Source organism: Podarcis pityusensis (genome assembly GCF_964106645.2).
Source record: "Podarcis pityusensis genome assembly, chromosome: 12".
Lineage (NCBI taxonomy): Eukaryota > Metazoa > Chordata > Lepidosauria > Squamata > Lacertidae > Podarcis > Podarcis pityusensis.
In genome coordinates, this window is record NC_138037.1 from 45,170,177 (window position 1) to 45,193,354 (window position 23,178).

Genomic DNA, 23,178 nt, shown 5'->3' on the forward strand with positions numbered 1-23,178 from the left:
TAGACTTGATTCAGAGGCACAGGTTAGCTCCTTGGGAGTCTCTTTATATCCTTCCCATAATCTCTCAATTTATTTAAATAAGAGGGAAGGGGGCGTGTAGAGATAGAATAACCATGTCCCATGAATAGTTGCACCCAATATTTATATAGCAGTTTCAGGGTGTGCTTCAGCTTGCCTGACCTCACATCCCTTTTAGGCCACTGCCACTACTAATTTGCACATGAGAAATTAAAGACACAGCAAGGGTATATTGATAGTATAATATTTATTGGCCTTGATTTTGACTGGTTTGTGCAAGAAAGGTGCAGGCGTGTCCTCTAGATGTCTTCTAAATAGTGCTTGCATTTTGTTATTGCACATAAGAATGCAAAGCAACCATAGCTCTTAGATTATCTTCCAGCCAGGCAGATTTACAGGGCCATCTTCGTAATAATAATAATAATAGTAATTTTTATTTATACCCCGCCCTCCCCAGCCAAGGCCGGGCTCAGGGCGGCTAACAAGCAATAATAAAAACAAGTTGAATGAATACAATTTAAAAACAAGATTAAAATACAACATTAAAATATTGAAACATTAAAATATTAAAATGCAGCCTCATCACAGGAGGAGAAAGAAAAAAGAAAGAAAGAGGGGGAGGGAATCAAATTGGCTCCAAGCCAAAGGCCAGGTGGAACAACTCTGTCTTACAGGCCCTGTGGAAAGAAATCAGATCCTGCAGGGCCCTGGTGTCATGAGGCAGAGCATTCCACCAGGCCGGAGCCAGTGTTGAAAAGGCCCTGGCTCTGGTTGAAGCTAATCTAACTTCCTTAGGGCCCGGGACCACTAGGGTGTTGCTATTTATGGACCTTGAGGCTCTCCGTGGGGCATACCGGGAGAGGCGGTCCCGTAGGTACGAGGGTCCTAGGCCGTGAAGGGCTTTAAAGATCAAAGCCAGCACCTTAAGTCTGACCCTGTACTCCACCGGGAGCCAGTGCAGCTGGAAAAGCACTGGGTGAATATGCTCCCGTGGCAGAGACCCCGTGACGAGCCTTGCTGGAGCATTCTGCACCTGCTGGAGTTTCTGGGACAGCTTCAAGGGCAGCCCCGCGTAGAGCGAATTACAGTAGTCAAGCCTGGAGGTGACCATCGCATGGATCACAACTCTATTCAGACCATAGGTAGCCAGTGTGTGAGTATTCAGATATTATTTGACTCCTCCCATCATTGCTGAACATTGGCCACGCTGGCTGGGGTTGATAGGAGTTGGAGTCCAACAATACATGGAGAGCACCAAGCAGACTGCCCATGCCCATAAGGTAAAAATATTCCTTTGAGTTGTTGCTGTGCAAATGTGATTCTTCTTCTCTCTTTCTCCCACCTCTATTTGCTTTCCTGATTATTACCATCACTATGTGGAATGCAACTGGCCACAGGCACCATTAGGTGCCATGGGTGTGCTCAGTTGGTAGAGCAGAAGACTCTTAACCTCAGGGTTGTGGGTTCGAGTCCCACATTGGACAAAAGATTCCTGCACTGTAGGGGGTTGGACTAGATGACCCTCGGGGGTCTTTTCCAACTCTGTGATTCTATGGTTCTTTGCAAGACTAGACATATCCACATAATCACAGAGCTAGAGTGCAAATGAAGAATTTCCACTATGTGGCTGCTGTAAAAATATTTCTGCTACTGGTAAAGGCTGTTAAGATTTCCAAACGTTTTCTACCTGGGTATTAGGTATTAACCACCTATGGCTAATAACTCATGGGAAGAATGTATTTCCCCAACTTGTAAGACTCTTCTGCAGCCATGAAAGTCCATGAGGAACAGCTCATCTCCTCTGGTCTTTAACAGACCAAGAGCACAAAATATACAATGATATAGCACGAATGCTTCAGTGTTTAGAACATATACAAGCTTAATTTTGGGGTGTTTTGATACACACATTCCCCTTATACCGCAGGTGACCCAAGAAAGACTGTACCCGTATCAGGCAATTAAAAACTGGCCCAAAGACCCGAAGATAGTATTAAGACTCCCCGACCCATCCGCAGTAGAAGACAGGAGTGTGACAGGAGCATAGTTATGCTTGCAGATGAACACACTTTATTTAAAGAAAACTAGAGTTATGGGCAACTGCATCTACTGGCTGCTTAGCAACAAGCTACTGGGAATGCCCATCAATTCTCAGTTTATAATAACCTGAGACAGATCTAGTTTTTGTTTTCCCTTGAGGGTGTCTCCCCTACTCAGCTCTATAATAAATGCTGCATAGCTATGCATCCAGCACATCGGGAAATAATGCCATGGAACATTTTGCATTCTGCTCGCTGAGAATTGCCTAGCCAGCAGGGTGTCTGCAAGCATTATTAATCACGTAATTAATCTCATAGTGTAGCTCTAAGGGTGTTATTTTTTTTATTAAAAAAATACACTAAAAGTGCCATTTGAGAACTGGAATGTATGTATGAGCAACCTGCACTCTTTAGGACCGTACCAATCATTCTCCCCTTGACTAACTTGTAGAATGGGTCATTATCGAACCTGCGATACTCCTAATACTTAGGAGGAAGGACTATAGCTCAAATGTAGAGTATTTGCTTTGCAGAGAGATGGCAGGTTCTAGCTGCTGGGATAGCTCAGTCAGTAGAGGATGAGACTCTTAATCTCAGAGTCATGAGTTTGAGCCTCATGTTGGGCAAAAGGTTCCTGCATTGCAGAGGGTTGGACTAGATGATACTTGTGGTCCCTTTCCAACTCTACAATTGTATGATTTCATCCCCAGCATCTCCAGGTAGGTGTCCTCTGTCAAACCTTGGAGAGTCACAGCTGGTCCACACAGACAATATTGAGCTTAGATGAACCAGTGGCTGGCTCGCTAGAAGGTATCTTCCTGTATTTTAAGCCTTTTAACCCTAAGTAGCATAACAACCCAGAGCTTTTGGCTACAATATTTACATCAAAGATTGGCCAGTATACCTCCTGTGACACAAGACAGTACAAATGCTATAACAATCCCAATTGTAATTATATTCTTTTCGAGAACACTTTTCAGTATAGAAAGATTGTTCCAGACGACAGCACTGGTAGCTCAGCTATTTCCTAAGGACACTGAACCCCAATACTTGATTGTTCTTCAGTATTCCATGGTGGAACAGTAAAGAACTTTGCTCTTCTTACCTTGGGGTTGAGAGCATAGAACAGAATATAGGTAACAGTGGAGAAACTTTTGTTTTTAGCTGGACTCCATGCTTTTGCTCCTAACTCTGATTTTCAGGATTCTTTTGGAAAGTCTGCCCCCTACTGGCAAGGCTTGGAACTACTTTGCAAATATAATGTTCACACTATTCTCTTCTTATATTAGGAATAGGATAGCTACATGTTTTGTTATTCCATATGGACAACAACAGGAAGGCTCAGTTATATATGAACATGTAAGGCAGGGCATATTGCGACCTACCAAATGTAACGTAGATAAATGGCTTTATATTGCAGTCTTGCTAAGAGCTTGACACTCACACCCCTTTTATTTTTCCAGTCCCAGCCATGAGGCAAACATAGGGTATGTACTGAACGGCTGACAGGACGCCATCTCTGGCTATTTATTTATTTAATTTGTACACTGCCCTTCATCTGAAGGTCACAGGGCAAAAGGTCACAAATACAAAATGAAAACACAAAATGTGTAACAAACAAAAAACCCTCAATGATCCCGTTCTTCCAAACACATTCAAAAAGCCACAGACTGTTTAATCAGTCAAAGGCCTAGGAGGAGAGAAATGTTGATAAGGCTCATTGGACTAAGTGGGTAACACTGCACAGGCCTTTTATCAACCCCTTTCATCAAAACAATTAAACCGTAAATAACATTAGTCATGCAAGTTTAAGACTGTTTTATTTCTGAAGAACAACACTGACATCTCATCAGGAGTAGTTTAAAAATACTGACACAGGACAAAATAACTTTCAGACTAATGAAATCCAGCAGCACTCAAATATGTACCCAGAAGCTTAGGGATCATTATTTGGGAATATGAATGCCATCAGCTTCCAAGAAAACCAAAGGTGTTCCACTACTCGCACTAACCAAAGTGTTAACACCTCTTCCTTTCCTTGTTGAGAGATTTCATTGAGTTAGTCATACATTATAAACACGTAAAAACGAAAGTGTTTTTTTTTTGAAAAATTTAAAGAGAGAGAAAAAAAACAATGCTGCATTTTACCCCAATGAGATGAAACCAAGTACTTGGTAGACAATCTCATGGCAAACTAGTTTTCTCAATACTCTTCCTCACACTAATACTCTCATTTGGTACAGTTTGCATGCATCTTTTGCGTCTGAAGACGGCAAGACACGTCTTTTAAGGTGCTTATTTCAGGGATCTGACTTTTTAAACATTAGGGATTTCATGCAGAGTAGGTTTCCCCACTCTGCATAAATAAACTTCCTGCTTTTAACACAGGGGTATCCTGTGGAGCTTAGGGGCCCCCGTGTTTTATGGGTAGATTCCCCACAGTACCTAGTAGTGTGCACAGGCTGTTTCTGTGTGGACATGTACTATGCTTTGGCTGGAATAAGCTGTAAGTGCACCTGGAGAGAATCACACACCAGTCTCATGGCTGAAAAGAGGACAGTTTACAAATCAATGTGCAACACAGTAAGTTATTTTGTAAATTTCATCTAAAAAAAAAAGTTGAAAGTGCAATGCTAATGGGTAAAGGTTTTCCATAGACATTTATAAAATTTTGTCAAAACAAGCTGTACTGTACTTCTGCAAAATAAATACTCTGCCGTATGCTTTATGTACAAATACTCAACTAGAATATTGGCAACGTCTGAAAAATATCCATTCTTCAGTTTTTATAGTCCCAACAGTGAGGGAGGGGGGAATCTGTGCTTCAATGCCAACTTCAATTCTCTAAGTACAATTTCTTATATATTAAAATCCATACTGTTCATCTATATTGGAGGATGTACTAACAGATTTTGAATATATAAAAACCCACATGCCTTTGTCGTCTTTAGATTTCATCCAAGTTTTGTACATCTTGTCCCTCAACAGATCCTTTCAGTGATCACCCTGAAGCAGACATATCCCGGACTTCACATAGGAACCACTCAGCCTTTTGTGAGACTGCATAAACTGACTTAGTAGTTTGTTGCTTTAGCAGCAGCTGAAAACCAAGGAAGCATCTTGGATTACTTGTAGAATACTGGCATAAAAAACGAGCATCTCAATAATTTAGTCTAAGTAGTTCCAATTGTTCATTTGCTTCTTAGCAAAATATTGGACTGGTCAAGTTTACTCAGCTGGTGGCTTCAGTGTTTCCAGTTCCAAGGAATACAGAGGTCTCCATCCTGCATCACAGAATAGAAATGAGAAATGCAGAGATGCATGCCTTGCAAGTTGGGAAGTGACTCTCCCTCCAGCAGTCTATTGCAAGAATGGATCATCTGTACGCAGGAAACGCTGGGCTCTTTGTACAGCCTTTGGAGACGAAATTTCTCAGCTGAAGCCTTGATCAGTTTCTTCTCTAACACCATTGACCTGAAATAATAAACATAAACCCCCATTCCAAAGTTATAAATGTGAAGGGGAGAAAATACAGAATTGGTTCTTGTGTTTCAGCTTTTGGAAATATCCGTTCCGCTACAAGAGACCCATATTTTACCCCCCCCCCCAAAGTGCTTCCCAAACTGCAAATAATCAGTTTAATGGATGGCTAATCTTGTACCCAGCTGTGGGGGAGATAGGAATAAAGGAGTATTCCATGGGTTTTGTCTCAGTTATCATACCCATTTCCATATTCCTAGCTAGGGCCAGGAAAGGGAAGCAACTGAACTAGTTAGCGACTGGCTGGCACTAAGGTCAGGTGAAAACTAGGTCCTCAACCCTCCCTCACGCTCCCCCCTCACCGTGGTGTGTGGTTGTATGTATATTTGTGCTAACACATCCAGATGAGAACCTAGAGCACAGCATTTAATAGCAGGGCAAACAAGGCAAGAGGTTTTTCACAACTTCCTGAAGCAACACACTCTTATAATCAGTGGAGGGCGCTAGTAGTTTTGTAAGTTGAACTACACTTTTTACACATTTTTAAGTGTTGGTTCCTCCCCATCAATCTCCTTGGAAACCTCCCAAGATGTCAAGCACAAAACGGAGCAGTAGCACTGAGCTTTAAGAAGCACTTACTCTTCCTTTCTTTTCAGTTTCTCTCGTGCTTGTTGTGCTTTAGTGATCATAAACCACTGGAGTGCTGCTGGGTCGCAGGTTGTTGGGATGATGAAGTGCCCTAGTTCATGCAGATATGGTGCATACCTGTCACTGTAATAAAACAGAGAAAGTACATTAAGGATAGTGCAAAACAGCTGATGGTCCTTTTTGTATGGAAGGTTTTTGCTTAAAGTAATATTCACAATATAGAAACTTAACTCAAGAAGATAAGTCCTTATTTATTGGATCACCCATATGCACATGCTTATTTGTACTCTTAAATAATGCTAAAACGTTACCATCAGCCATGCTGATTCTGCTTCTTTGAGATGCTTCATAATTCTCTATTTAATGATACTTTTCATCAGTGTTCCTGGAACATATATAAAGTCTAACTGGTCTGTAATTTGCTGGAACTCTTAAAAAATACGGAGCTGCCAAGGAGGAGGAAGTTCCTGCCTCCAAAGAATGCTCTGCAGCTGTTGCTGCCACAGCAGACAATATTCCTTCAAGCAATGGCTTTCAACCAGTGTGTCGTGGCACCCTGGGGTGCCTTGAATGATGGTTAGGGGTGCCCTGGGCAGCACTAGCCTCTCTGCCTCTTTCCTTCCCTCTCTCCTCTGATCCCCTCTCCTGTCTCTGCCTCCCAAAGGCTTAGACAAAGCAGCGGCTGCCCAGAGGACTCCCAAGGAAAGGGCTGAGGGAACACTCCACAAGGGAGCGAGCTCAAAAAAGGGTGAGAGGCTGCCAGCTTGGCAGGGAAGGGGACGACATAACTGGGCTCCTGAGCCCCCCGGGTTGCCACAAATGGAATGTGGTTTGTTAAGGGAGCCATGGACTCAAAAAGGTTCAAAACCTCTGCCTTAGAGGCCAGATCTGCTGCCCTTGTATATCCTTCTGCCCAAGGCAGTTGCCTCGCATTGCCACATGAGTGGGCCAGCCCTCATTACTGTAATGCACAATGCTTTGCAGACAGTTCAGAAATTGCAGCTAGTGCAAAATTCAGTGCCAGATTGCCTGCCAGGGCAAGATGGTTTAACATGTAACAACTCTGGCACAACTGCACTAGCTGCCAGTTAGTTTCTAGGCTCCGTTCAAAGTCCTGGTTTTAACCTATAAAGTCTTGTGTGGCTCAGGTCTCCAGTTAACTCAAGGACCGCTTCTCCGCACATGAACCAACCCAAGCCAGCACTTGTCATCTGAGACCCTTCTCAGGCTGCCCTCTGAGGAGTGTGTGGAAGGTAGTAACACAAGAATGGACTTTTTTAATTGATGGCTCCCCACTTGTGGAGTTCTCTCCCCAGGGAGGCATGCTTGGCACCATCACCATCTGTTTTAGGCACCAGGCAACGAGATTTTTATTTACTCAAGCCTTTTGCCCTTAGTTGAGAGGGTAACTAGCTATATCTGTGGCCTCTTTGTTGCGCTCATCCTTTTAAGTGGGGTGGGTAGGATTTGTTTCTTGTATAATAAAATCATACCTACATGGATGAGCACATTAGGTCTTGTTTTACTACTTGGTTTTAACATTTTGCCAGTTTCTATTTTTATTACGCAAGTCCCTTTGAGACACTTTGGTACAACAAGCAGCAGGTTAATATATATCATCATCATCGTCTTCATCTTCGTAAATGCACACCTTTCTAGAATCATTTGCAACCCACGCAGGCTGTGAGGGTGAAATGGGAGCCTGCTGTTACGCACTCGATTGTAAAAGCTGTCCAGGACAGAGTAATACTCTTCAAGCATCAGCATCGGTTGAAGCTCTTCAATGTATCCTACTTGTATGCCTCCCAAAATATGGCTTATGCGGTCCTCCAAAAGCAGCACTTTTTTCTGAAGTGCAGAGTAGCTTGGCAATCTCTCAAAAATCTGCACAAATTAAAAGGTTTATTTAAGTGGGTGACATGATCAAACACAACCAACTCCCACCCAACTGTCCAAATGTACGTTTTAGAAACTCTTTATCAGCAGAGAGTTACTGTTAATGGAAAATGATAAGCTCCCGGGCTTGAGACTTGAACTTTCTACCTAATGAAATCAAGTTGGAAATATCTGTGAGGGGTTTTAGGCACCAATTTAAGGATTTTGTAATTTCAGCAAATCTTATGAAAATGATTTAACGTTTTTACAACCTTGTCAGGTGACTCATCCTGTATATCCATTTTGATGTATTTCGGTTTGTCCTCACCTGTTAATGCCGTTTCAGTTTTTACAAATTTTCATTTGATAAAACAGTAAAATCACAATAATCTACGGTAAATAAAATACGGCTGATAACCCAGGGACACCATTTATTCACTTCAGATTTTAACCCCCAGAAAAGGTTTAAGTGCACGGCTATTTTTTAAACAAAAGCATTAAATTGTAAATAGGAACTCTGGTTAGTATCAGCTATAGTCAAAGTGGCTCTGACACAACCTCATAAATAAGCTCACACAGACTACTAGCCTGCATAACATTTCACTAGCTCCTTAGGGGCTAGCAGAGTGGGATGCTTAGCTTTCTTCGGAAGCCCCCTCACTCGCCTACACGTAATTCCTTGCCAAATGGCTACCAGACTAGTGCTTTAAATACAAGACCGTACCAACATATCCCATAAGGCAGGGAGGGGTGGGAGGAGGGAGCTCATGAGTTAGGCCTGCACTAACTCAATATATTACATAGATATCAGAACTGCAGGAAGGCTTTAAAAAAAATGCATTCATGTAATCCTTAACTAGAACCAAAATATAGCTTTATAAGTTATCTTTTAGAGTTGTGAGTTAGTTGTTTTAGACATTAAGGCACTAGAGAAAGAGTCAATTACTGTACGCACATACAATGCTGTAACTCCACTTTCCAGCAGCAAGGTGACAAGACACCACAAACTCTCCTTAAGAAATCAGTGACAGGTTGTGTCAACCAGAAACAGGGAGGTTGCCCACATAATTTTTTGCACTCCACATACATATTAAAACAGGCTGGAAACGGCAACTTTTAAAAATATATATATATATAATTTAGTTACCAGTTCTTACTTTGGTCCAGTGGTGGTGAACATCCATAGTTCCTAGCATAACATGGCCTGTTGCACTCATGCCTGAACGGTCTGTAAATATCACTGTGCGACCTATTGAAAAGAGGAGGCATTTGGGGGGGGTCACTATTCACAGCTGAGCTTTTTTGGAGGGTGGGGTTGACTGACAACAAAGGGAATTTGTCTTGGGATTCCAAAAGGTTCCCTGTGAATCCCCTGCTACAGATCTAAGGTCTCTTTTAGGCCGTCCTCCACTAGGCATCTCTCTCTAGGCCCGCCTGAACTCCTGGCACCCACATACATAAGTAAACCCTATGCGTTAACACCAACATAATCTCATATGGGTGCTTTGAGTCATCACAGAGATCAGGGTAGGTTGGATAGGAACATACAAAGAGCTCTGCTGGATAATTCCAAAGGCAGTGGTGCTCTCCAACAGGAAAGCTTGCAAGTGGGGCCTGAGTGAAATGGCGTTCTCCCCACCTGCAATCCCCCTGCAGCTTGTGTCCAGAATAAACTACCTCTGACAGACGAAGTAACATATAGCAATTGTGCTTAGTAGCCACTAATAGCTTTAGCCTCAGTCAATGCAACCTTGGAGACATGCAGGATCTGAATCATTTAGGGCTTTAAAGTTCAAACACAGCACCCCACATTCTGCTGAGAAGGAAAGCAGGAAACCAACTTGCACCAGCTTAAAAGATTCAGAATTTTCTTTAAAGAGCAGCATAATATCGTTGACAAGTGAAAGGGAAAAAAAACTGTAGCAAAAGAATGTACCTTTAGCATTCCTTAGCGCTTCTGGGCTTTGTTGAGCTAACCGACTTAGACTGTGTAGCTGGCTGCACCGATGGGCGATACCCCAGCTCCTCTGCCATCTAAAAAAACCAAACCAACACCAGCATGTTTCACTCCTTTTAAATTGCACAGCAACTTAGGTAACAAAAGAGTGACAGAGATAGTCAATGAAATGCATTATTATTTGTCAATAGCAGACAAGCAGCTTTGAGCAATAAGAACTTGATCTATAACTCAAATAGAAACTTTGACCATTTGGATGAATGGGTGACTGCCACGGGTGTCTATATAGCTCTTATCTAGTTTTGTTCTAAATATATTTGCTTTTTTGTGTTCTTAACTATTTTTTGCTGTTGAAACAATTGTGTGGGAGGGTATTAAAACATTGATGCACTGAACGCAGCTGCTTAAAAATGCAACTAAACTAAGAATAAAATTGCAGTGACCATTATAACACTTGGACTAGCATTGTAAGCACACATTTCTGGTACCTTTAAAATACATTTGCTGGAGTCTATCACATACCAGCAGTGTTGCTCTGTTCCACCCTTAATCTTAAAAAAAAAAAAACAACCCATTGCTTTTTCACACAGTTTAAGTTAATTTGTTACCTGATATCAGAGAGCTGTAGCTGATGAGAAAGTTCACCTTTCAAACGGTCTAGCTCTTTCCTGAGTGGTAAGCTATTCTTCAGCTTCTTTTCTGCACTTTGTTCATTACTATCTAACCAAGAACTAGAAAAACAACATGGATCACAAAGAGATTTAAAAACACAGTAATTGGGCAAGAGGATTAACGATAAATTTTAAGCAGAAATTTAAAGTGCTCATGTATCAGAAAAAGTGTGAGAGCACATCATGAACCTTCTTAAAATTATGGAATCATAGAACTAATTGTACAGTTGGAAGGGACCACGTGGGTCATCTAGTCCAACCCCCTGCAATGCAGGAATATCTGGCTCAATGTGGGGTTCAAACCCATGACCCTGAGATTAAGTCTCTCACGTTCTACTGACTGAACTTTCAATTAATATTTATCTAGCACACAGCCAGCCACACCCTCTTCCAGGATGTACCATTCCACCTCCCTGTTTTCTTTCTCTCAAGGTATCTGGGCGTTCAGTACCAATTTAGCATGCTTAGTCTTCACTGGGTTGTTTTGTTTCCCTCCCTGTGAAATATCTGTTATATTTCTGCAAACCCCTGCAAGTTCCCCTAATCCTGCTGATTTGTCCATCTCGAGTGGGAATGCTGCCTTTTTGGCTACATAAAGATCCATACTTGGAGAATGACTTGCAGTTGTATACTGAACAAAGAATTTCTATGGGTTTGTTGATTAAAAGTTGTGGCTGGCTTTCATTCAACAATGGCTAGCCTCCCTATGGCGCTCTTCAAAACTGCCAAAATTCCTGGCAGTAAATACTTTGGAGGAAAGAACATTTTCATGGAAACCTGTATTGTCAGCCTGTGAACAGTTAGAAGGACTGATGGCAACGTAGCGACAACTATATAAAGTTAAAGTGCGTGGCTGTCAATCTAGAATTGTGCACGCAAATTTCTGCATGTACTCTCAGGGATGGAAATGCATGTCACTATCAGTAGATAACCAATTCAAATTGTGATGGTCAAGTCAAAGTCTATTTCACGAATACTACTTTCCCACATCCATCTATTTCTTAGTTGGGGAACCTGTGGGGTAGATTTTGGGAGCATGGGGAACTGGCGTCTGCAGTGGGGGAGCAGCGGAAACTGAACTTCCATTGTGCAAGCTGAAGTTCATTCACATAGCATGCTTGTATGCCTGGTAGGAGTTCCAAATTCAACACTTCCCTACTCAAATGTTTTAAAAATTAATCATTCAAGTCTAAAATACGAGACACAAAATATCTGTTTGGGATAAATCATATGCTTTGCAAGCAGAAGTTGCCAACAACTTCTCCTGGTGAGAAATCAATTGGTTCAAAATCCTGAAAAGGCCTCTTAAGACTCTGAAATTGAGGAAGTTAATGTCACTAAGGTCAGTACCTTAGTGTAGTTTCCATCCTTTGAGCCTGTTCAAGTTCTTCCTCAGGATCCTTGAATCCAGTAAAAGAGTAGTAAGTCTTGTCCCATTTGATAGGCCTGTGGAAGATTCTTTCTGCTGACTGGTTAGACGGAGTTGCCACTTTGCCATTCAAGATTTGGACATGCTCCGTAGATAAGTTACAGGAGTTCAGGATGTCCAGTACTGTGCTTAGTAGGTCCCTGGTGCGCAAGGTGAAACTGACTGCTCGAAATCCTACAAAATGCAAACCCAGAACAAGGCAGTATTTAACAGAATGCATTTCCTTATGCTTGCCTTACCAAAGATAATGCAAACCATGGCTTGCATGGATTAATCTCCTAGTCAACTTCATTAAACTGTAGTACTACTGTTATTAACTGATTTGATTTCAACTGACAGTGCTCCTGGACTCAGCAGATTAAGTCCCCATGCTCCAAGATTGATATGAACAGGCTCCACTGTGAAGGCTTTTCCTAATGCTATTTTTGGATGAAGTGCACTACGGGACTCTAATAAAAAACAACAACACTGAAATATAAGCCAATAGCTGTGAAGTGCTATGAGCAGGTATGCATGATACTAAGACACAGAAACATCAGTGTATTTGTCTATTATCACAGCACCCTGCTCCAACAATTGAAGATTACTACGTATTAGATGGTAAATAAAAGAACTTGTTAAAAGTGATTATTCATAATTAATTCTCAGTTCATTGTGCTAATAACTTCTAGAACCGGATATAGTAAAGTGAGAAATAGTTAATATTTTCAAATAAAAAACTCAACATCTTTTTGATTTAGAGGCTACATGAATTTTCAAAAGTGCAGCTTTAATTTTCAGAAAAATTCCTCCCGTCTACATTTAGCAGTTTTATACACTATATTTTGGTTAAGTGAGGGAAACCATAATTTTACAGGGATACACAAAGAAACAAATCTGGTGGCTAAATCTAATTAAACTCTGTTTCAGAGGCTTCTTAGAAAAAACAACAACCCAGTGCTTAACGGCTAGAAAATTTAATGACAATAAAATTTCAAGTACTCAAAAGCAGTTTATTTTGTAAGGGGGGGGGGGCGGGACCCGAAATGTCTAAAATACCTGAGGAGCCAAATGGTTCTTGAACATTGGAAGGATTTTGTTCTTTCTCGCGTACGTAAAAAGTGAGCCGAGTTGGTTTTAAAGACCTGAAACCTGGTTTTTGGAGATTCTCCAAATAACCATTTAATCTCTTCAAAGAATTTTCATTGATCTCCTGAAAATAATTACAAGAAAAAGAATTACTCAAGTTTAGAATATGGCCCAGGTTAAAGCAAATACACATAAATTAACAGTGTCTGTTCACAACAACTTTTGATTCACAGTATATTTATATGGAAATGTGTGTCGTTTACTAAGACTGAGGAAACTCAGGTTCAAAAAAATCCCTATTCTGCCATGAGTTACTTTGTGCCAGGCAGCTTTTCAGCCTAACCAACACAGAGAGCTGAAAAAAGAGTCATGTTCACCATCTTGAGTCCACTGCCTTTCCTCTGAGGCCCACCTGGTGCCAGGGTAAAATCTGCATATTTACTCAAGCTTTTAGTAACTGTTAATCTCACAATCTAATTTTATAATAACTGTCATGTGTTTCCAAGGGACCCTAGGGTTCTCTGGAACACATTATGAAAATATATTTAAAGTGATATACAGTGGTACCTTGGAAGTAGAACGGAATCTGTTCTGGAAGTCTGTTTGACTTCCAAAGCATTCGGAAGCTCCTGCAGCCAATCGGAAGCCGCAGCTGACGTTCAGGTTCCAAAGAATGTTTGCAAATTGGAACACTCCTCGGTCTGCGGCATTCGGGAGCCAAAACGTTCAGTTCGCAAGGCATTCAGGATCCAAGGCACGACTGTATTAGAGTTTGTCTATAATACAAATATCTAACAGTATCTATCAATTCAGAAGTCCCACCGAGTTAAATGGAGCTCAATCTCCATACTGTTCTCATTTTCTATTTTTATGTTGTGAACTGCCCTGTAATCTTCAGATGAAGGGTGGCATACAATTTTTTAAAAAAACAATAATAATGATGATGATGTCATGGTAGGTGTTTAGGATTGCAGCTTAAACCACTGGAGAAAAATGTATTTACCCTTTCTCTGGGATGCTGGCCAAAGAAATCTGGATGCACTGCAAAATAGAATGGCCGCAGGGCATTGACAGCATCAGCCCCTGATAAAGCTCTTGCCTGGATAACATGCTGCAATGGTAATTTATTGAGACATAACCTAAGAAATAAAGATGAAGACTAAGTTAAGCAGCCTAAGAGACCACAAAATGCTTAAAGGTAAATTGCTATAGAGATGGGAGAATTCTGGGACTATTTAAATTAGGATTGGGCTATGCGGATAATACTTGTAACAGTACTAATAAATTTAGAATTATATAAGCATGCACTCAGAACTATCACATCAGTGCAATAAGCAACACAAAACCGTAGATAATTTTCTGGCTGCTACTTGGAATCTGATTCTGTCTTAGATGTACAAGTACACATTCTTCCTATGTATGAATTGCCTACTCGATGATGATGATAAAGTACATTTACCTCTATAGTTTTGACCAATAGATCTTCCAATTTACAATCTTACTTCTAATTTACAATTCCTAAAACTAAAAATTTAAAACTCCCAGAAATCAAGCCAAAAGCAGATGTAATAATTTATATGCTACAATTAAAAGTGTAGGAATAGAGCCGCCTTACCTCCTCACAGTCCCCCAACGGCAAAACATCTCAATTCTTTTAATCTTGATTCCAGATCGCCTCTAAATTTCTTTAAGCAAATAAAACATATTAAACATGTAATTAATGCATTTAGTTTTGTATATGTTTACTTTAAGCAACAGAATTTGACTGTGAAATTACAATCTGGTTTTACGTAAAAATGTTCACCAGTGATGCTAAACAGTAGCAGGAACAACCACTTTAAAGTTGTTGTGACACAAGTTGCTTAAAAATGGACAAACTAATTAAAAGTTTGTGTAAGCAAGTAAACACAAAAGCCTGATAATTTCTATACAGTACTAATTTTTAATTAGAGGGCCTTTCCTGGGCCCCAGTACAATGGTAAGAGCACACTGACTAAATCAGATTACAAGGAGATGCTGTTCTAGTCAATTCCATCCTGAAGGAAACTTTAAGGGAAATAAAACATATTCTTGAATAGTAAAGGCATTGCTGACAGGGAGAGATACAAGCAAATATGTGGGCACTCATACATCCTTTCTTATAAATAAAATAAAATCAACTGAGGAAAAGAAGAGTGCTTCTCATCATGGGTACTATCTGAAAGTCACATGCAACAGTCACAACTAACATGTATTGCACCAGTACTAGCTGGGTTGGCTGCTGGGTGGTAATTTACACGTTTTCCAGGATACAATTAAAAATGCTACAGGAACCTGTTGCCTGGAGACCATAGAAGAGCAGAAAAAAAGTTTAACTATATATTGCAGGCAAAAGCAACTTATAATAACCACTTCCAGTTTTTTCAAATACCAGTCTTTATAGAGACACACACTTGCACACAAAAGAAAAAAATGTTTATAAATATATGAAAATCCCTCAGATTGACATTAGGTAGAGCTCTGTGGTAATCTGGATTTTAAATGTAATCAAGGAGTTGCAAGGGAACTCAAGCGTCACCAACCCCTTGCTAATACAAGAAACCTATTACTATAGCATCCCTGGTTATCCAACCACTGCTTAAAAACTTTAACGAAGGAGAGTCCACAACCTTACAAGACAACCACTGTCAAACAGTTTGTTCCATCAGGAAGCTATTTGTGATGGTCAGTCATAACCTTTTTTTGTGTAATCTGAACACATCAGTTCAGGGCAATACCACCAACTGGAGCATAGAATCAGATAACTGTAAATGGAAAGGGACCCAAGGGTCATATAGTCTAATGCCCTGCAATGCAGGAATCCCCTCTAAAGCATCCATGACAGATGGCCATCCAACCTCTGCTTAAAACCTATCAAGGAAGGAGAGTCCACCACTTTCTGAAGGAGTCCATTCCACTGTTTAACAGCTCTTACTGTCAGAAAGTTCTTCCTGGTATTTATAGTCGAAATCTTCTTTCTTGTAGCTTGAAGCCATTGATTCGGGTCCTACCCTCCAGAGCAGGAGAGAACAAGCTTGCACCATCTACCATGTGACACCCCTTTAGAGATTTGAAGATGGCTATCATATATTCCCTCAGTCTCTTCTTTTCCAGGGTAAACATACACAACACCCTCAACTGTTCCTCATATGGCTTGGTTTCCAGACCCTTGATCATATTGGTTGCCCTCCTCTGTACATGTCCCAGCTTGTCAATATCCTTATTAAACTGTAGCACCCAGAACTAGACACAGTACTCCAGGTGTGGTCTGACAAAGGCAGAACAGAGTGGTACTATTACTTATAGCTAAAGCTATTCTATGCAGCATCAACAGAAGTACAGAGTCCAGATCAAAGAAAGCTCTATTATGTGAAGACTGCTTTAACCATGTTAATATTTGCTCCAGCCTATCCCTTATGTTTGGGGATATATAACGCTAAACAATGGTTTAGTGCTACATGGATGAGCTGCTATGAGCCCAAGCAAAAATCCCTCTCCCCCTCTATGTGGCTCAGAGGATTTCTGTGCAGATAACATTGACTTTTCAACTTGTACAAATCTGGAATATGGCTTAAAACAAACTGCTTAGTTAAGCCAGCTTCATAACCCATGATTTGAAGGTGGTTTGCTTTGAACCTTACCAGTTTTTGTTGTAAGTGAGGATGACAAGCCAACATTACAGTGGTACCTCGGGTTACAGACGCTTCAGGTTACAGACTCTGCTAACCTAGAAATAGTACCTCGGGTTAAGAACTTTGCTTCAGGATGAGAACAGAAATCGTGCAGCAGCAGCAGCAGCAGCAGGCCCCATTAGCTAAAGTGGTGCTTCAGGTTAAAAACAGTTTCAGGTTAAGAACGGACCTCCAGAACGAATTATGTTCTTAACCCGAGGTACCACTGTATTTGAAAGCAAAATAAAATTCAGCAGGGATCCTCTTCCCAGCAGCAGAGTATAAAGAAATGGAGGAGCACTCAAGCCCAGTGCTTTTCTCAGTCTCACCAGAGATTGTCCAGGTAGTGCTAAACCATGGTTTAGTGTTAGGCACAAACACATATTAGCAGGTTTCCCAAGAACACAATTTAAATATCTTAAGTTATAGTATAAAGCTACTTCAAATGCACATAGAAAGTCCACATAATTCTGATTGCTTAGATACATGACCAGAATCCCTATTATTCAGAACTACATAATGCCAATACTTAGAAACTCTGAATGGTTTTAAAGCGTTTCTTGGAAAGCCACACACAATCTCCCCAAGCTTTTAAAACCTTATTGTGTGCAGAAAAGAAGCAGGATGGGGGTAGGAATCAAAACCATGCCAAATGGAAATTTGAGATACAGCAGATCACACTATAGACAAATGATTAGCCACCTTTTGAAGGCTGTACAGTGCATGACACACAAAGGTTACCATAAAACTGCAGACTCAGGACAAAGCTAGCTACTTAAGTTTCTTGCGGAAACAGGAGAGTAACCTCTATGAATTGGCAAAGTGTCATAACACACACTGATTGGCTGAACAAAAAGGTACAGATTGGCTGAACAAAAAGGTACATTTTAACAGTACCGCTGATGTTTACAAAAGTACAGCATAAGGTAAGCATGTGAAGGATCACACAGGTGCCTAGAGATTCAGAACTTTTACATGCCAATGACCATCACATATTGACTTTGGGAGATACAAAACTATGCCGGCAGCCTTATACAGTATTTTTAGATACTTAACCATTTTTGTTTCTTTTTTCCTCTTTGTCAAAAACCTTTAATAAAATTGATCTAAATACAGGGGGAAATGCAGCCTACAACCTTCATTTGTCATTATGCTGTGTTTGTTGCCAACCCATCCAGTTAGCAGTTCAATTCCGAATAATAGAATTGTAAGAGTTGGAAAGGGGTCCCTGAGGACCATCTAGTCCAACCCCTTGCAATGCAAGGACAGGCAGCTGTCCCGTACGGAGATCGAACTCGCAACCTCAGCGCTATTGATGCCACACTCTAACCAACCGAGTAATCCGGTTCAAGTTCAATGAGGCTTGTTTCCAAGTAAGCACTTTGAGGAGCGCATATCAAATCTTAAGATGGAAAGGGAACTTAAGAACCACCTGCTGTCGGGGCTACCATAGCAAAAGCCTCCAGATATGATGCTCACGACCCAATTACCTTATTCCCAAAGCAGGGCAGTGCCCGGCTTTATTAACACGCCACTGTAGGGGCCAACTCCTAGGGACTGAGGTCCCTTTTCCCACGCCACCCCCCAATACAATATTTAAAGGGAGGGTGGCCTTCCCAAAGTCGATAGGCATTGCCATTCAGTCATGCAATTGATTATGTGGGGTGGGGCTTACCTGCCCCCCATATTTTATTCCAACTTGGCACCCCTACACGCCACAGACGCGAGCCCCCTTCATCCCAACGGGCCTCGCTGCAGGTGAAGCAGGCCTAAATCACTTCGAAGCTGCGCGAACCTCCTGCGAAACGCCGGTCCCGTTGCTTTACCTCAGCGACTACGAGGGGTGGGGGGAGACACCAAACAAACAAAACAAAACCCCAGCGCTTCTTCTTTCCCCCAACCCAAACACTGTGAGGAAATCACTGCACACCAGCTTACGTTGGAGCGCTCGGCGGAACTTGACCCGTGTCGAGCCGTTCAGACGTTCGGAGAAGCAGAAAGTCCTCCCCACTCTCAGAGCCCCCAGCACTCTCCTCCGAAATCTCACCCGACAAGCTCACCTTACTCCTCCTCGCTGCCCCGCTGCTGCCGCTGGAAGAGACGCGGCCCCCATCGCCTCACGCGGGGCGAAGCGAGCGCTCGCCGAAGCGCCGGGCTGCCTGTGGGACTCGGTCGCGTCGGCCGGTGACCTCGCGGGCCTCTGCGCGCGAGAGGCACCTGAACCGCCGGGAGGTCCGCGAGGGGGCGGGGCCGACGCCGTCACGCAGACGCTAGGAGCCACAGGCGGAGGGAGGGCCGGAGGATGCACACCTCCGAAGCGCGGCGCTTTAAGGCAGGCGGCGTCACGACGCGCTCCTCCTCCCCGCCGCCTTTCTGCGCATGTGCAGCAGAGGCTGCCGTTGGCCCTTTGCTTTGAGCTGTGACGGAAAGCCGTAAAAAGGCGGGTGGGATATTAGCGGCCCGGGACATTTTGCCGCCTGAGGCGAACCACAAAATGGCGCCCCCTCTCCCTCCCCCCAGGCAGGGGAGAAGCGGAGTGATGTGCCATAGCAGGAACAAGGAATAAAGATACTGTATACATCTTGTCTCTATGTGGGACAAGAAGCTACAGTTAGAACTGGATATGGAACAACTGATTGGTTCAAAATTGGGAAAGGAGTACGACAAGGCTGTATATTGTCTCCCTGCTTATTTAACTTCTATGCAGAATTCATCATGCGAAAGGCTGGGCTGGATGAATCCCAAGCCGGAATTAAGATCGCCGGAAGAAATATCAACAACTTCAGATATGCAGATGACACAACCTTGATGGCAGAAAGTGAGGAGGAATTAAAGAATCTTTTAATGAGGGTGAAAGAGGAGAGCACAAAATATGGTCTGAAGCTCAACATCAAAAAAACAAAGATCATGGCCACTGGTCCCATCACCTCCTGGCAAATAGAAGGGGAAGAAATGGAGGCAGTGAGAGATTTTACTTTCTTGGGCTCCATGATCACTGCAGATGGTGACAGCAGTCACGAAATTAAAAGACGCCTGCTCCTTGGGAGAAAGGCGATGGCAAACCTAGACAGCATCTTAAAAAGCAGAGACATCACCTTGCCAACATAGGTCCATATAGTTAAAGCCATGGTTTTCCCAGTAGTGATGTATGGAAGTGAGAGCTGGACCATAAAGAAGGCTGATCACCGAAGAATTGATGCTTTTGAATTATGGTGCTGAAGGAGACTCTTGAGAGTCCCATGGACTGCAAGAAGATCAAATGCATCCATTCTTAAGGAAATCAGCCCTGAGTGGTCACTGGAAGGACAGATCCTGAAGCTGAGGCTCCAATACTTTGGCCACCACATGAGAAGAGAAGACTCGCTGGAAAAGACCCTGATGTTGGCAAAGATGGAGGGCACAAGGAGAAGGGGATGACAGAGGACGAGGTGGTTGGACAGTGTTCTTGAAGCTACCAGCATGAGTTTGACCAAACTGCGGGAGGCAGTGGAAGACAGGAGTGCCTGACGTGCTCTGGTCCAGGGGGTCACGAAGAGTCGGACTAAACAACAATACATCAGGAACAAGATCTACATTGGGATGGGCTGCTCCTGTGGATTCTGCAGCCCGACACAGTTGCCTCACCTTGCCTCCTATGTGGGCCGGCCCTGGCTGGCTTACTTCATGGCTCCTCCAGCTGCATTTGTGGCGCCACGGGTTAGATGCTGGAAATGTGCCCATCGCCCTCCTTGAGAATGCCACCTGGCTTGGTAGATCTGCAAGGACTGCAGTGGCAGCCGGTTGAGCTCACCGTGTGGTCCTGTTCCACGTCTGCTCAGCAGTGATGCCCCACTGAGCACAAGCTCCTTGGAAAGTGGGTGCTGGGCCATCCAGCCTGTTCCAAATCGGTTCTTCAACTCTGCCCAGGCTCTTATGTAAGGGGCCTTTTTTTAAAATCATTTTTTCAATGCAAACAACCACCGCAAGACACATACAACAAAAACCATAACACTAATAACACAATTTTACAATTCAGATTTGAATACTGCTATACCTATGACTACATCTTTCTAACAACATTTCCCCACCTCTCCTCCCCCTACTTCCCACCACTGTCCGCCTTTTCGCTTAAATATTCCTTCCAGATTTCTTCATATTTTCCCATTCTTAAGTTGCATGGACGTGCAATTCGTTTGTATGTAGCTAGTCTGTCCATATTATCAATCCATGTGCTCAATGGATTCTTTTTGCGGCTCTTCCAATTCATCAAAACTATTTTTTTGCTTCTAATATGGCACGGTACATCCATTTTTTTTGACCCCTTGTGATCTCCCACGTTTCCGGAATATAATTTAGAATTCAATTCAATTCCCCTAAATAATTTCTTTTTATTACTCTTGCTATAAATATCCTCGCCTCGCACCAAAATGATCTTATCATCCAGCAGTTAATCATCATATGTACTAAGTTCGTATTTTCACTCCCACATCTCCAGCGGTTGTCTGCACTTGTTATTTTCTTCTGGTATAGTTTTGCTGGAGTCCAGTGGACTCTGAATATTATTTTCTGTTGGATAAGTCTTAGATCCATAGATGCTGTTTCTGTTGATTTTATACTTGACTCCCATATATCATTTGTTATCTGTACCCCTAATTCTTCATTTTTGTCTATCATATTCTAAATCATATTTCTTCCTGTTGAGTAGGGTTTTATATAGTGCAAGTGTAGAGTTTTTTGTTTTTGTTGCAGAAATTAAATCTTGTAGCAGCATGGGTGTTTCCGATGCTGCTATAGCATGAGGGCCAAACTGCCTTTCCAACATGTTTCAATTGGATGTATTGCCATTGTGTTTCACTGGTTAATCCATACTTTACTTGCAAAGTCTTATATTCCACAAATTTGTAATTTTCATCAATTAATTGATTCAATGTCAAAATACCTTTTTTCATCCAATTTTGCCAAATTATTACTTGATTTCCAATTTTTAATTTTGGGTTGGCCCATATTTGTTAATTTCTCATGCTGATAGGGGTCATCCTTATTTTTTATATTCATCCAAATTTTTATAGGTGCTTTAATAGTCTCCAGGATATTTCATAAAATTGGAGCTGAGTTTAATCCACCATGTAAGGGGCCTTTTGAGAAGCTTGTAAGCGTGCAGATTAAGAATCTGCACACTGCAAAAGCTCCCAAAGCGATGCAGGAAGTTTTTCCAAGCAAGAAAACTAGAACAAAAGCAGCAAGGAACTTCCATGGGTTATGACCACTTCATTAGGTGCATGAAATGGCACCCTAGAGGCATGCCAGTGGCATTGGACTGGCTGCTTGAAGGCTCTGGAATACAAGATTGGGATCAGGGAATGGGAGTAGAGGTGGGAGCACAAATATTTCCTTCTTGGATAAAAGATGAGCAGGTGCATGGGGGCAGGTGAGCAATAGCACAGGTCAGGATAGATGCACTCACACAGCAGCCAGAACTGACTTCTGGGGTGAAGCAAGTGTGTATTGTAGCACAAGTGGGAAAAGATGGTAGTCTTTTGCTGTGAGAGGGCACTGCCCCTTTCACCTGCAGTAAGAAGCCTCCACGGTTTCTACTATAGTGGTACCTAGGGTTAAGAACTTAATTAGTTCTGGAGATCCGTTCTTAACCTGAAACTGTTCGTAACCTGAAGCACCACTTTAGCTAATGGGGCCTCCAGCTGCCGGAGCACAATTTCTGTTCTCATCCTGAAGCATATGTAACCCAAGGTACCACTGTACTGAAATGATAAATGTTGCTCTTGGTTAGAATCCTTGAAGACCCCCTGAACCTATTTTCATTTGCAAGGCAGCTGTTGTTCTGAGTATGCTCAATATACAGCAATCCAGATGCGACTAGAGAACTCCCTACAACTAAACTTCTAAACTATATTACAAGTGGTGACCGTTTTGCTCATATCCAATTGATGTGAAACTGTTGAGGTGTGGGTCCTTTTGCCAAGTGTAACTTACCTTAAGTACTTAACTTTCTCACTAGTAAATCTATTTACTGGCCTCATGCATGTGATTGATGGGAAATGAAACCCAGCCAGAGTGTTGAATGGATCCTCGGGTTGTAAAAAAGAAAAAGCACTGAACTCCACAAACTATAAACAAGGACTAGCAAATAGAGTAACTTATTTTAACACAATTCCTCTTTCCTCATTTGAGCTTATTCATATCTCGATGGAAATTTGATACTCTGGCAAGTTAAGTGTTCTATATTTTTGTTGTATGAATATTGTTTCTGCCTACTGTGGAGTTAACTTGTTTGCAAATAAGTCTACCTAAAGATGGCAAAGAGATGAAG

At 42.1% G+C, this 23,178-nt stretch overlaps 1 protein-coding gene across 2 annotated transcripts; it reads right to left on the bottom strand.

Moving 5' to 3' along the window:
- Nucleotides 1-3,857: 3,857 nt before the first annotated feature.
- TCAIM (T cell activation inhibitor, mitochondrial) lies at nucleotides 3,858-19,121 on the bottom strand. Of its 2 annotated transcripts, XM_080974930.1 has the most exons (12): nucleotides 18,932-19,121; nucleotides 14,798-14,867; nucleotides 14,186-14,321; nucleotides 13,153-13,306; nucleotides 12,036-12,288; nucleotides 10,623-10,745; nucleotides 9,994-10,091; nucleotides 9,215-9,306; nucleotides 7,834-8,066; nucleotides 6,174-6,305; nucleotides 5,380-5,528; nucleotides 3,858-5,154 (listed from the first exon to the last, which is right to left on the bottom strand). In XM_080974930.1, exons 2-12 carry the CDS (start codon nucleotides 14,824-14,826, stop codon nucleotides 5,129-5,131), a joined length of 1,425 nt encoding a protein of 474 aa, XP_080831056.1. In that variant the 5' UTR covers nucleotides 14,827-14,867; nucleotides 18,932-19,121; the 3' UTR covers nucleotides 3,858-5,128. The 2 variants fall into 2 exon arrangements, with proteins under 2 accessions (XP_080831056.1, XP_080831055.1); XM_080974929.1 differs by having other exon boundaries at nucleotides 3,858-5,528.
- Between the last annotated feature and the right edge of the window lie 4,057 nt (nucleotides 19,122-23,178).

What these genes read in the sequence shown, in the direction of transcription:
- TCAIM (XM_080974929.1), bottom strand. Translation starts at nt 14,826, where the DNA reads ATGTTTTGCCGTTGGGGGACTGTGAGGAG. An exon ending in GCCAGCATCCCAGAGAAAGG is followed by an intron (nt 13,307 to 14,185) that starts GTAAATACATTT and finishes AATTATTTTCAG; the next exon opens with GAGATCAATGAAAATTCTTT. An exon ending in TTCACCACCACTGGACCAAA is followed by an intron (nt 8,067 to 9,214) that starts GTAAGAACTGGT and finishes TAATTTGTGCAG; the next exon opens with ATTTTTGAGAGATTGCCAAG.